Source organism: Bos indicus x Bos taurus, chromosome 8 (assembly GCF_003369695.1).
Source record: "Bos indicus x Bos taurus breed Angus x Brahman F1 hybrid chromosome 8, Bos_hybrid_MaternalHap_v2.0, whole genome shotgun sequence".
Lineage (NCBI taxonomy): Eukaryota > Metazoa > Chordata > Mammalia > Artiodactyla > Bovidae > Bos > Bos indicus x Bos taurus.
Window position 1 is genome coordinate 9,445,198 of NC_040083.1, and position 14,664 is coordinate 9,459,861.

Sequence of the window (14,664 nt, forward strand, 5' to 3'; positions counted from 1 at the left end):
TGGCTCTCCCGGCCTTTGCCCTGAGGCGCTCCCCAGTGTCTGCAGGGTGGAGCGTCTTCCCTTAGTTTATCCCCACGTCTGCCCAGCTGTTTGGCTGTATCTTCTGCCATGTCCTACTTCACTGTCTCTGGGCCTTTTTCTCAGATGCTGGTGCTGTTCCCGTACCCCTTAATTGCTTCTAGCTCCTTTCTCCTCGGAGAAGGCAATGGCACCCCACTCCAGTACTCTTGGCCTGGAAAATCCATGGATGGAGGAGCCTGATGGGCTGCAGTCCATGGGGTCGCTAAGAGTCGGACACGACTGAGCGACTTCACTTTGGCGTTTCACTTTCATGCATGGGAGAAGGAAATGGCAGCCCACTCCAGTGTTCTTGCCTGGAGAATCCCAGGGACAGCGAAGCCTGGTGGGCTGCTGTCTATGGGGTCGCACAGAGTCAGACACGACTGAAGAGACTTAGCAGCAGCAGCAGCAGCTTTCCCGCAGAGGCTGTCCCAGGGTACAATTGGCTGTAGCAGTACTTTTGCTAAAACGCAGCTGTTTGGTGTATGAATGTAGGTCGACACCCTTCTCAGTGGGCTGTTTTGTTCCAGATGGACTTTTCTCCCTTCAGTTAAGAGTCTGGGCTGCTAGAAAGTAAGCACAGCTTTGGGCGTCAGCCTTCATGCCTGCAGACTCTTGGGGAGTCATGACAGCAGAGGAGCCCTGGCACCCAGACACACCAGGGACCTGGGAGGAACCGGTTGCTCAGGGCTGGAGGAAGGGACCTGAAAAGGTTCCCAGACCAGGGAAACTAGATAGATCAAGGCACTGCATGGCAACAAACCCCGACACCCGGCTTTGACGCCTCCTGTGAAACGGGATTGAGGGTAGGTATTTGGCCCTGATGGAGCCCTCTTAGAGCCGAGCTTTCTAAGGTGACCTCCAGACCTGAGCTTTGGAGCAGGCAGGCGCAGGAGGCGACCAGACCTTGGTTGGGGAAATAAATGCAGAGCATGGTAGGCCCCAGGGTTCTCCAAGGTGGTCGCGTCTGCTCTGTGCCCACCTGCTGTTGTGAACACAGCAGCTGCCGACTCCTTCAGAGTTACCAGATCCTCCTCTCGACTTTTCTTTCTTCTAGTTTTTGTGTGGTTTTTAGCTCTCTGTTTTAACGAGCTGTTCCTTGAACCACACGTCCGTAAGGAACCGGCTCCGCTCATGTGACATCGCTTGTGCCCATCAATTCAGGCTCTCACCCCGTCATCCCTGCTCTGTTGTTGGCACCTGTCGTTTGCCCGCCTCACTCTTGCACTGTTTCTGCAGCCAGTCTGCCTTCCACCGGCAGGTTGGTCTTCTTCACGTCCTGCCCCCTCTGCCCAGGACCTGTGGGGATCCTCGCCATTGCCCAGGAGCTTGGCTCAGACCCCAAAGCCTCTCTGTTCACATGCCTGTCCCTCTGTGCTCCAGCTACACTGGCGTCCATCCTCACCCCCCTCGCTGCCTGTGACGGCTCCGCCCACACTTCTCTGGACCAGGAATCTCCCTGGCTGGGCAAGGCTTAGTTTGTGCTCCACCTCCCCTGAAGCCTTTCCCGATCTTCCTGTCGTGTCACATCTCTCTGTCAGGTCCTAAATGCTCCCATGTACAGATAATAAGTGATACTCATGCGTGCTCCGTCGTGTCCGACTCTGCAACCCCCGGAACCGTAGCCTGCCAGGCTCCTCTGTCCCTGGGATTTCGCAGGCAAGAATATGGGAGTGGATTCCCATTTCCTTCTCCAGGGGATCTTCCCGACCCAGGGTTCAAACCCACGTCTCCTGCATTGGTAGGCGGGTTCTTTACCACTGAGCCATCCAGAGAGCTCCATGTACAGATACAGCCCTTGGCTAACACGTGCCGTGCGCAAGCGAAGAGAGCACCTGCACTCCTTACACGTCTGGTGTCGCTGGGCCACTGACTGCTCCTGGCTTTGTATGTTTCCGGCACAGCATCCCCGCCCAGCCCCTGACAGCCCTGCCAGGCAGTGACTTGTCAGAATCCCTACAAGCTGTAGAAGTTCCCTCTGGGTGGAAGGCTTCTCTGATTCTGTCTGCCCTGCTCCCCCGAGCCCCGAGCCCACTCGCTCCCTTGTTTCCTCAGCCCGTGCCCCGAATCACAGTGCAGTCGGCCCTTCCGGACGTCGGGTCGCCCAGGATGGCCGAGGTGAGTTGGTCGGGCCGGGTGGTGCCTTCTCTGTGGCTGTCCCACATACAGTGGGTGGCCCCAATGCTGTAACTGTGGAGTCCACACCCGTGGCTTTTAATTTTAGCATTCCCATCTCGATAATGAACTATAATGTAGGTCACTGTCTTCCCCCTCTCTGTTTTGCTTGTTACACTTTTCTATTTTCAACTTGTTAATCATATGATTGCTAAACTCCTAGGTGCTTGACTGCTAATGTAGTCTGCTGTTTTAATAGCCCACTGCTAGGCAGAGGTGATTTCTATAAACAGAACCATCTCCTTATCCCAAGTGTTGGCTTAATTCTCAGTTTTACATTTTATTCTGATTCATGATATCAGCGTGAAAAGACTGACGCTAAGCTGGGGGAGAAAATCATCTCTTATGATCTCCCACAGATGAACAGCACTTCTCGTCTTATGAATAGCAAATCTGTTTTCTCCCACTGTGCCGTTCATCCTCTGAGGAGATGCTGTGTCTTCCATAGGAAGTTTTTTATTTATTAAAACAGGAGCTGCTGCTGCTAAGTCGCTTCAGTCGTGTCCGACTCTATGCGACCCCATAGACGGCAGACCACCAGGCTCCTCCGTCCCTGGGATTCTCTAGGGAGGAACACTGGAGTGGGTTGCCATTTCTTTCTCCAATGCATGAAAGTGAAAAGTGAAAGTTAAGTCGTTCAGTCGTGTCTGACTCTTAGCGACCCCATGGACTGAAGCCTACCAGGTGCCTCCGTCCATGGGATTTTCAAGGCAAGAGTACTAGAGTGGGTTGCCATTGCCTTCTCCGAAAACAGGAGCAAAAGAGGCCAAATAATTGAAAGATAGTTCAGATATCCAAGAGTTCACTCCTTTCTGCACGGCCCATTTCAATCCTAGGTGTTCACAAATTTAACCAAAGGTAGAGCTGCCCCCGCCCCAGCCCCCATGAGTTGGGTTGATGATTTCTCAAGGCAGAACTGGGTGGGACTCCCAGGCCAGTGGGGCAAAGGGAGACCCTTACACAAGGGTGCTTCCCTGCGGGCTTGCTCAGATCCAGGTTTTCCGGTAGCCTTAGGAATGTCTGTGCTAAACTGTGACCCAGAGAGGCAGGGAGATTCCCACTCACATAGCAACTCCAATTGAGTGGGAACCCACAGTGCCAAAGCGGAAGGATCAGAGCTGCGCTTGGCTCAGCGTGAAAGAACCAAGAACCGGGGTAATCAGAGCTCACCTTCTGCACCACCCCCCAACTCCTCCTCCCCCCCCCCCCCCACCTTCTCCTCTTTCCTGTTGCTGTGGATCTGACCTCTGATCCCCAGCTTTTCCCTTACTGGAGGCTTTGGGTGAATAGCCTCTCCGGGCCTCGTCGTAAAGTAAGTCCTTCCTGGCCCGCATCAGAGGACACAGTGAAAACTGGTGGGGTAGAAGCTGATGGGGCTCTGAGGCACTGTCCCTGGGCCGTCCACTCCTCAGGACTAAGTCTTTCCTTCAGCAGATCCTGCAACTGGGGGGACGGCCTTATCCCCAGGGAGTAGGGAACTGCAGACTATGTCAGAACCGTGGTTACTGTTCAGATTTCAGAGTTTCCTAAATTTTGCTTGTGTATTCTTCCCTGCCTGGTCAGTGAGATTAAAAATAGAATAGAAAAGGATAAATAAAACATGTACAAGTTGCGAAAGAAAAATGATTGAAGGATTGCCTCATCTTTTAGAGTATTTATGCTGGTGACAGTTATTGATCTACTGGATTTAGTAAATTTTGCAGCCCAGAGATCCATCACAAAAATGGGTTGTTAATCTCAAGAGGTGCCGTTAATTTCGTACCCTGAGAGTGTGCCTTGTGGGGGGAGGAGGGCCTCCGGAGACAGGAATATAAATGACAATTCACGTGAAAATGCATGATTTATCAAACTGCTGAGTTAAGCCAAGTAACTGTAAGAGACTTATAGATCTCAGTTGTTTCCCAGTTCAAATAAATCCTGTATTTCAAATGGAAAATGGCCATTCCTGTAAGATAAATAATCTTTCCGTAAATATTGAGAACATATTTCTTTTTTTGAGCAGCACCCTTCTCGCCCCACAGCCCGCTTCCCACTCCGTCTCCCATTCCCTGTCAATGTGCACCGGGAACAGAAAGATAATCTGCTGCCTTCTCCGGTGGCTGCAGTTATCACGGCAGGAACACCCGAGAGCACGGCGGGGCCGTGGAGCTCTGCTGGAGTGACTCAGACCCAGGGCTAAGAGGCGGGGAGCCCAGCGCAGCTCCGGCCTCACTCAGCCCTGCTCGCCGGGCTGGCTGCTCCTCGGCCCACGAGTCTCCAGATCGGAGACCCTGATGCGGGCCGTGGGACCAGCCTTGAGCAGCGTCTCAAAAGACAGCCTCTCGGGAAGGGGACAGCCTCTCAAGTGAAGGGGACAGCCTACAGGCAACCTCTGTCCCTCCTCTTCCCCTGCCTCCTGGCCCCACAGGCCCCAGGGTTGTTGCTTCCTGCCGAGCTGTGCTCTGGCTCGTCCAGATCCCTCGCTGAGGCCACCGTTTCAGTTCTGCAGGAGCAGCGTGCTCTGCTGGCCTCCAGTGATCCTCTTAGCCTCCCTAGGAAGTTGGTGCTGGACGGGGGCGGGGAGGGGGGGGTCCATTCCCGAGAGAGGAGCTCCGGGCCTGAGTGCAGGAGGTGTAAGAGGGAGTCCGGCATTCACATGCACCATGCTTTATGTGAAGGCTCTCCTGCCCGACTTGTACCACACTGCCCAGTTGCCGCCCTGCGTCATCGTTCCCACCACCAGGCAGGCGTGTCCCACAGTTAACTCCGCCCCGACCCTGTCTACCTGGTGACAGTATCCGATCCCCGCAGCTTGAGGGCTCTGCCCCACAAGACTGCCCCCACTTCAGATGCCAAGTCCTGCAGGCTCCAGACCAGAGGATCCCTTGACCCCTCCCTCAGGTTCAGTGAATTTGCTGGAGCGAACTCAAGAGAAGTATTTTACGTACTAGGCTATCAGTTTATTAGGGATGTAACATAGGAGCAGCCAGGTGGGAGAGACCTGCAGGGGAAGGGCAGGGCGCTGCCGTGCTCTCTGGGCACGGTGCTCTGCCCCCATTGCCACATGTTCTCCTGCCCAGAAGCTCTCCAAACCCCGTCCTTGTAGGGGTTTTGTGGAGGTCATTACATAGGCATGGTTGATTAAAGCGTTGGCCACTGCTGAGTGAGTCAGCCTCCAGCCCCTTCCCAGAGGTCAGGGATGGGATGGAAACTTACACCCTTCTAGGCATGTGATTGGTCCCCTTGGCAACCAGCCCCTCCTTGGGGGTTTTCCAAAAGTCACCCCCCTTAACATAACTTAGATGTGGTCGTAAGGGGCTTGTTAGGAGTATCAGGAAACCTTTATAGCATTTGGGAAACCCCAGGGGTTTTAGGAGTTCTGTACCAAAAAATAAGACATTTAAGACCAAATGTGTAATTCTTAACTAGAAACCATACTATCATAGGCAGCTATAGGAGCTGTGCCTTATGGAAGGGGGCGGCAATGAGGGGCACTCGGGGCTGCCTTGCTCAGCCCGGGTCAGGGCAGGGAGGGGCAGCAATGGCTTGCAGACTGTTGGCCTCTGTTATCTGTGCTCAGAGATTGCATGGAGAGGCTGATGTGGGAACCTTCCACCCTGCTGCAAGGCCACTCTAGTCCCACCATCAGAGCTGTCTGTCTCCAACGACAACAGGATTGGCCTTGAGGCTTTGGGGAGGAATGCCTAACTCTCAACTCTCCCCTTTCCAGGCTCAGCAGGAGAATGGGGGGCTGCGCGTGGCCCCCAGCATGCCTGTGGCCTTGCCAGCCACCCCTGCGCCCAGGACCTGTGATGGGCCCCCGAGAGTGACACCCACCTCCCCAGCCCCTGAGGGTGGGGATGGGCCCCCCAGCCCCCTGAGCGAAGCCTCCAGCGGCTACTTCTCACACAGCGTCTCCACTGCCACCCTGTCAGACGCCTGTGGCCCGGGTCTGGATGGCATGGCCTCAACCCCTCCGGGCCCCAGCCTGGCCGCCCTCGAGCCCCCGGCCGCCTCGGTGGAGGGAAAGACAGCGGGCAGCGGGGCAGCCCTGGCCCCAGCCGGGGCGTCTGCAGAGAAGCAGAACCAGGCAGCGGGCCCGCCACCACCCAACCAGGCGAGCAGGAGCTACCCTGCCGCCCCGCAGAAGCCAGAGGACACCCAGCCCCAGGGGAAACCAGTGGCCGGCCCAGAGCCCGATGTCTCCAGGCCACCGCCGCCTTCAGACCCCCGGTTCCAGCCGCCCCCTCCCACCTCTCCGTTCAGGATCAAGAAGGTGCGGACTTCGGAGCTGAAGTCGTTCACACGCATGCTTGGCGGGGACCCCGGTGGCCCCTTGGGGACAGCGGAGGACCCACTGGCCTCAAGGGACCTGGGGGACGGCAGTGCTGGGGCTCAGGCCCTGGGAAAGCTGGAAGTCTCCTCGGATTCTGAAGAAGCCAGTGAGGTCCCAGAGTGGCTCAAGGAAGGAGAGTATGTGACGGTGGGCACCAACAAGACGGGCATCGTGAGATACGTGGGGCCCACCGACTTTCAGGAGGGCACCTGGGTTGGAGTGGAGCTGGACCTACCTTCAGGTGAGTGATGCTAGTTTGAGACAGGTGCTGCCCCCATGCCCACTGCAGTCTGGCCGAAAAGTGTGGTCGCTGCCAAGCACCTGCTGTATGCCCTTGGGCACATCGTTGACCTCTCTGAGCCCCGCAGTTGCCACTGTTCAAAATCAGGAATTTTCTCTAGATAAGGCTCTCCTAAGTGTTTTAAGAGTCAGATTCTCTCTTTTTTTTAACCTGCAGAGATTTGTCAGAAACGTGCGACAGTCATTGAAAGCTACTAAATATTAATTCGACAATGAATTTAAATTCTGGAGTTTAGTTTTTAGTCACAGAAACAGCTGCGTTTGAGCTATCATGGCAGCTCTGTGTGCTGTGTTAGCTCAGGTTACAAACTCTGATGCCCATGTGGAGGTTCAGATGCCTCAGGTGTTCCCCAGACACCCCCAGGCTCCTGGGCCCCCAGCAGGAGGATGGAAGGAGAGGTGAGTCTCTTGTATAGAACGGCTCACCTCCAAGCCAAGACATCATCATTTGCAGAAAAACTGAGGGCAGGGCTTAAATAATTATTTTCCTGTTGTGTTTTAAAAATTGAGATACAGTTGATTTACAGTATTAGTTTCCAGGGTACAAACTGGTGATACAGATTTTTTATAGATTATACTCCATTTAAAGTTATTATAAAACACTGGCTGTGTTCCAGGTGCCGTATAATGTGTGCTTGTAGCCTATTTTATACGCAGTGGTTTGTGCCTCTTAATCCCCTACGTCTGTCTTGCCCCTCCCGCTTCCCTTTCTCCAACGGGTGACCCTCAGTTTGTTCTCTGCACCTGCGAGTCTGCTTCTGTTTTGTTACAGTCCTTTATTTTTTCAGTCCCACATGTAAGAGATAACATACAGTATTTGTCTTTCTCTATCTAATTTCACTTAGCATAATGCCCTCTAGGTCTAGCTACACTGTATATAGCAAATGGACTGCAGGTTTTTTTGTTTTTTGGAAATAGTTTGATTGCGATGCAGTTCACATAACAAAACATCCAGAAGTTTAAAGGGTACAGTTCAGTAGTTATTACTTATTTCCAGAGTTGTGCAACCTGATTTTACAATGGGTTTATTACCCCCCAAAAGAAGCGGTATGTCGATTAGCAAGACACTCACCTCCCCAAGCCCCAGGTAAACCATGAATCTATACTGGTTGTTGAAATTGATATGAAATGTCCTAATCTGGACTTGGATATTCACAGAGTCATAAAGGCCTGAGCTTCCGTGGCTGGCTTATCTCCCTTCTCGAGCTCCCCAGGCTCAGCCGGTCGCGGCCTGTCAGCGCTTCGTTCCTTTTTATGGCCCATGCGATCCCGTTGTAAGGATGCCCCGTGGTGTTCATCCACTTGTCAGTTGATGGACATCTGGGTTGCTTCCACGTCTTGGCCATTGCGAGGGAGGCAGCAGGGAGTACTCATCTAAGTTTCCTGTGGACGTACTTTCTCTTGAGATACAGGGGGCTCTCTGCGTCCAACACGCTGTGCTCCGCCAGCCTTATTGCCTTTCTCCCCCCTGCCAGTGTGTCCCAGGGCGGGGCAGCCGTTCCCTGAGCGGAAGCTTGGTGGACACGTAGGCATCAGGGACCCACTCCTCGTCCCCCTGCCCTGTGCTGGCCTTCACCCTAAAGCATTTTCTATTTGCTTTTATGAAGGAAACATCTTCTCCCCACCTTGACACACCAGGGTGACAGCTCAGTAGCTGCTGCTGTTGAGTTTCTCAGTTGTGTCCTGCTGTTTGCGACCCCATGGACCATAGCCGCCAGGCTCCTCTGTCCATGGGAGTCTCCAGGCAAGAATACTGGAGTAGGTTTCCATTTCCTCCTCCAGGGGATCTTCCTGACCCAAAGGCTCAAACCCGAGTCTCCTGCGTGGCAGGTGGATTCTTTACCACTGAGCCACCAGGGAAGCCCATTTCTCTAGCTTCAGTTTGGTAATTTGCCAGTTCCCATCCAATAGATTTAGAAAAAATAATCATTCTACCTTACAACCTCCTTGCTTGGTTTGCATTTTGACTGACCTCCTTGCTTGGTTTGCATTTTGACTGTCCAGACTGAAAACGGTCAGTGCCGAGGGGGAAGAGGGGTTCTGCTTTGGCACGTGGGCATCAGAAGCGGCATCTGAGGCCACAGGGATCTGTCTGCAGTGATCACCGGTGCTGCCTGGGAGGCACTGCCGGGGCCCCACACCTTCCACAGGGAGCAGCTCCTTGGGCGCACGGGGGTCCCCTGGGGCTGGGAGCCACCTGCATACCTTCCTCTCTTTCCGCAGGTAAGAATGACGGCTCCATCGGCGGGAAGCAGTACTTCAAGTGCAACCCTGGCTACGGGTTGCTGGTGAGGCCGGGCCGCGTGCGCAGGGCAGCAGGCGCGGGGCGGAGGCGCAGCGCGGGGCTCCGTCTGCAGGGCGCCCCCGAGCCCCGCAGGAGTGGCCCGCTCTCCAGCTCTGCCACCAACCTGGCCTCGCTGACGGCAGCACTTGCCAAGACCGAGGGCACGGCGCTGCGGGCCGAGCGTGGCCACGGGAACCCCGAGAACCGCAAGTCCTGGGCCAGCTGAGCGGCGGGGCAGTTGCCTCCTATACTTCCGGGGTGATGGGCAGAGGGCACTGGGCACTGGCCCCCTCCAAGCCTTTGCGGGGACAGTCCTGGGGGGCCCTCCAGCCGCTCTCCCTGGAGACAGGCCAGGAATGCTTTTTGCACGGTGACGTGGGCTGGTGCCCTCCCACCCCTCACCCCCCACCGTTTCACCCTCTCCCCAGGGGGTGAGGGCACATCTCAGCTGGACCTCAGGTGGAAGGTTTCAGAAGCCCAGAGTGAGGTCCCCGCTGTGTCCCTGGGCCTGGGCTGCCCACTCATGGCTGCTGTTGCTCTTTGTTCTATTCTGGTGACCCCGTTAACCTCTTAATTTAAAACATAATTGTTAACTAGTGCCTTTTCACTTCCATGGAGGTGGCCCCCAGCGCCTCAAGTCCTGGCTTGCACCCCAGTTACCCCAGCACCCCCCAAGTGCTGGCTCCTCTAAGTGCCTGGGCCCTGGGCCTGCCCCTTCTTTCCCTCTTTCTTTCCACAGGGTTTCTTAGGGGTGTCTTTGTGGGTGTTTCAGCATCTTTATACCTGGAAAGTTTTCTCTTTTTGTCATTTATTCCCTTAACAGAGTTCCTGGAATATATTTATTTATATTTATTTTTTCAAAATCTAAAATTGTTTGCGAGCCACAATCATCCGCCCAGCACCAGTGCCCAGGGCCCACCTTGCACATCACTGGCCTCCATGACCGCTGTGGAATGGCCAGCCTGGTGCCTCACACGGGGGGTCTTGGAGGGGCCAGAGGACACTCAGCTCCTCCCTGTGTCTTAAACACAGGCGCACAAGTGGCCTTACTCTCAGCTGACAGCAAAAACGGGAGGAGGTGGTGGTTGTGCTTCTGCATTCAGAGGCCTCACGGCCTTCCTTGGTGCAATTCGGGGTCTGGGAGGGTCCTTAGACCAGTTCAGCTTCATGGCAGTTCTGTGCCCTAATGCCTGCTCAGCCCAGGGCTGCAGCCTGGCGGGGTTCACCCCTGGGGACCTCTAGGAGCCATGGGCCAGACAGCCCTGGCCCTGAGCCCTTTTTCCATCAGTGCGTCTCAGATTACCAAGGTGGTGGTCAGTGGTGACGAACATTCGGCTGCCTTCCCTGCCTGTCCTCGCGGGAGCCATTGGGCCTGTGCTGTGAGCAAGATTTGGGGACACCGTGTAGTTGAGGGTGGAAGCTTGGAGCTGGAGTTTGCACACAACATTCTAGGCTGCCTTTTCAGTTCTCGTGTTTAGACTCTTAAAAATGATAGCCAGAAAGCTTGAAAAAAAAGAACAACAAAACTCGGTTGTCTAGCAACGTGAAGCCCCTCACTTGAAGGCAGCCCTGGTTCCACAGGAGGAGCTCGGATGAAGTGGCCTCCACGATCCGGCGTGCTGACGCCAAGGCACCTTCCTGTCACCTCTGGGACCGCGGGATAGGACGGAGCTGCGTGCAGGCTCTGCCGGCCGTGGCCTCGCCTACCCAGAACAAGATCTCATTACCCCAAGCTGCCCTGGCCCTATTTAGAATGGGGGACAGGCCCGGGAGTCTAAGATCGCACCCCTTCATCTCAATAAATACTCCTAGCTTGGGACCTGGAAGGGTTCTCACAGTGAGCAGACTGAAACCAAGGAGAGTTACTGGTTTTTCCAGTGTGTGGGAGCCCCAGGCTCTGATTCCCCATCCCGGCTCTTTCTGTGTCCCCGAGAAGCAGCTCCCAGCCCACCTGGACCTCCACCTGCCCAGGGCACAGCAGCCCGGCATGGAGTCTGCAGGTTTTAGTGACCTGGCCCGGTGTGCCCTTGCTCCCATCTGCTGCCCCAGCGGACAGCTGGCCGGGGGTTCTGGGGAGGGGTGGGGGGCTCCCCCATGACAGCTGCCCTGACCCGGGCAGAAGGCATCTTCCTCATCCCTTGGGTGCAGCTTCCAGGCTGGTGGTTTGCCCTCTGCCACAAGAAACCTGTCTCCTTCCTTCGGGGCCAGGGCTGCCGGAGCCCCAGGTCTGCAGGGGGCCAGGGGTCCCATCTGTGGGGCCACCCCTGGCACTCCCTTCCTTATCCTCCACTGGTCTGCTGGGGGAACCTCTGCCAGGCAAGGTGTGTGCCTGAACTAAGTGCTCTTAACTCCGTGTCAGCTTTTCTACACAACCTCCTTCCCAGCATAGACGTTCGCCTTCAGACCTGTTTCCAGTGTGAGATCCTTCTCCATGGACACCCTCCTGTCCCTGGGAGGGCAGCCCTTGCTCCCAGAGCCCCTGTGAGCTGCCTGGGGGCAGAAAGTCGTGCACCCCACACTTGCAGAGACAATGTGGGGAACCAGAAAGTGGTTGGGGTGTTTGTGATCCTCATGGACGGAGCCCAGTACTTGCTGGGGCCCATCTGCCCTGCGACGGGCGTCACAACCTCGCAGAACCGGCCTGGGCTGGTCAGCTGGGGGACGAGGGGCTGCGCTCATTTTGTTGCTGGTTGAGCTAAAGTGGATGAGACAACAGCAGGGTTGCTGCCCTGAGCAGGTTTTTGGCTGGAGCTTGCGGGGCTGAGAGGAGCCTTGGGTGATGTGGGTCAGCTCCTTCCAACCCTGTTGTCCCGGGAGGCCTCAGGACCCCCTTCTCCTCCTGGGGCCTGCCTTTCAAACATCCCCAGTTCCCTCTGCCTGAGCGTCTCCCACCGGCCCTGCCCTGCACTCACCGGGGCCTGGCGTCCCTACCCAGTGAGGCAGCATCTCCTTAGAGCCCTTGGCCTCGTGCTGTTGGGACTGGGGGGCTGCGGCCAGGGCCCCTGTGTGCAGAGGTGGTCCTTCCTCTCGTGAGGAAAACTCTGTCGCTGCTCTCAAGTCTGTAGCCCCCGGCTCGCCTGGGGTTTTCTCAGAATGAAGCGAGTTTGGGCCCATGCTTGTATTAGGAAGGCCATGTCACTGGTCCTCCTGGTGAGCTGTCCTCGTGGCCAGGTCAACACGCAGGCTGCCCCAGGCACCCTCATTCGTCAGCGCTGCTGGCAGGGCAGTGGCTGGCCTGGCTCTCCTGGCCCTGCTCTGGCCCTTGGGTGGCCTGGGACCCTTGAGGGCAGTGAGGGAGCTCTGGGAGAACACAGTGCGTTGTGGCGGCCTTGCTGTGTCCTCACAGCATGTGGGGACAGCTATCTTCGCACCCCCCTCACCCCCCCGGACCACTCCCCACTTTGCGTCACGACCCCACATCACCTTGGGTCGGTGTGTATGGATGGAGCAGGCTCCTGGGATGCCCTGGCCCCTCTGTTGCTGTCGCCGGCTTCCTGGGGGCTTGCGGACTGTCCTCTTGTAGCTGGGGCAGGCAGCTCGCCCTGCCCCAGGCTGTCATGCCTCTTCTCGCTCCTCGATGCAGACTGATGTCAGCTTGTGAGTTGAAGGGCTGCAGTCCCTTCGCTGCAGGGCGAAGGGCTGCCCTGAGGTTTTTGGGGGTAGGGTGTGGCTGGAGAGTGTTTGGGTAGGAGGGAAGGGGGCCCCCTTCCCTCTGTCTTCTGTCCTCGACTTCTTGACAGACAGACCTCATTTTAAATGTCAGCCAATCAGGCCCTGGGATTTAGTAAGACAGCAGGAGTGGTGTGGGGCTCCAGGCTCCCTGAGGACAGTCAAGGCGGGGTGGGAGCCCTCCTGCTTTGCAGACCCCAGGGGACTGGGGTGGAGAGGCAGTGGGCGTGGCTGACTGAGATGCCCAGAGGGAGCAGGAGGATGAGAAAGCCCAGCTGTGGGGCTGAGTAGGGTGGGCCAGGCTGGCATGAAGGGCCCTGTATGCTTGGTGAGCTGTGAACAGCCCCTGAGGAGTCTGAAAGGCTTAGATGTTCAGCACACCCCCTGCCCCTTCCTTACTCTCCCTCCTCTTGGATTAAGCTCCCTTGTCTGTGAAACCATGGGGAGGTTTTGTGGGCTAAGATGAGCCGCCCTTGACGGAGGCCTGCCTGTGCTCACAACCTCTCTAGCTCCCAGGGTCACCACTCCGTCTGTCTGTCTGTCTGTTACTCCTCACCTCCAGGACAGGTTGTGCAGCCTGAGACCCCACCCCCATTTTCCTGTGTGCACCCTTCTCGGAGGAACCCTTCGTCCTTCTGCGTGCTGCTCGTTAATCGTGTCGGGGGCATTTTGGAGCCTTTGTTCGTGTGGAGTTCTGTAAATACGATGGGTTCACACAAGGAAGTGACTTTGATTGGGGGATTGTTGATTTCCTACACGTGAAATGGGAGTTAAGAAAAATCCAAAGACTCTGTAGTGACCTGTAAAGACTTAATGATTTGTATTGTATAGTGAACTAAACGTCTGTAATTTTGTACCTTATATGCCTTCCCACCATATGACCAACAGCCTCTAAATAAAACCAGATGATCTCCTGCCTGCGTCTGTGGTCTTCCTGTTGCTTTCCCCTCTCCCCACCAAGGCAGGGGTGTTTGGGCTCATTCCAGACTGTCCCCCAGGGGCTGGGGTGGCCTGGTTCTGAGTGATGGGGCTGGCCTTTTCAGCATGGAGACTGGAAGAGGGGAGGCTCAGGGCAGAAGCAGGTCCCCTGAGCGCACACCCCCAGGCCCAGCGGTCTTTGTCACGTATGTGGTTTTGTGGCCTGTCGGTTGAGATATCTTTCAGGAGCCAAGGACCAACAGAAACTTCCTGATGACCTTAGACTTGGAGCTTCTGGGCTAACTCAGTGGAAGGCCACTTTTGGGAGCAGGCATGTCCCGGCTCTGGGCCTCGGCTTGTGTCCCCCTGGATCTGCGTGCCGCACCCCGTCAGATGCCGCAGTCAGGGAGCAGGGCTTCCTTGCACTGCTGCACAGGTGAGCGGACCTTCAAAGCCTCCGCAGCAAGGGGTTTGGGGGAGGAGGATTAAGGCTGTGGGCGCCAGCAGGTCCCATCTCCACAGGTTGTGGAAACTGATGGCAAATTTTTGGGTCCTGCTTGCCTCACGCCAGCATCCTCAGGACGTGGCACCCAGCGAGGACCCAAACAGCACTGGGGAGAGGAGCAGGCCTTCTGAGGTGGCCTCAGGGTCCCGCCCTCCCCGCGAGGACGTGGTCAGCCCAGCACGCTGGTGGCCCCACATCGGTGAGTCACTCTGCCAGCGCCTCGCCTGAGATAAAATGTACTTGCATATGTAAGGGCCACAGCCGCCGGGAGGGCTGACGGGGAGGTGGCCAGCAGTCAGAGCACGTCCTGGTGGGACTTGTTTATATTCATAAGCGCCCAGGACTTGTTCTCAGAGATAAGCGCTGCCAAATAATGACAGAAATTTGGCAGCCAGGAGCTATCCTGCTCCGAGGCAAGCGTCTCAGATGGATCTAGCT

General features: G+C 56.1%; 1 protein-coding gene across 2 annotated transcripts in view; it reads left to right on the forward strand.

Annotated features, from left to right (window-relative positions):
- The window catches only part of KIF13B (kinesin family member 13B), a 212,224-nt gene extending 198,503 nt beyond the window's left edge, over positions 1–13,721 (forward strand). The window contains exons 38-40 of one of the 2 annotated variants that reach the window (XM_027549009.1): positions 2,116–2,178; positions 5,945–6,791; positions 9,074–13,721. In XM_027549009.1, coding sequence (XP_027404810.1) covers positions 2,116–2,178; positions 5,945–6,791; positions 9,074–9,360 — 1,197 coding nt within the window. In that variant the 3' untranslated portion in view covers positions 9,361–13,721. The remainder of the gene's footprint in view (positions 1–2,115; positions 2,179–5,944; positions 6,792–9,073) is intronic. The other variant, XM_027549010.1, reaches the window with a different exon arrangement.
- The last annotated feature ends 943 nt before the right edge of the window (positions 13,722–14,664 follow it).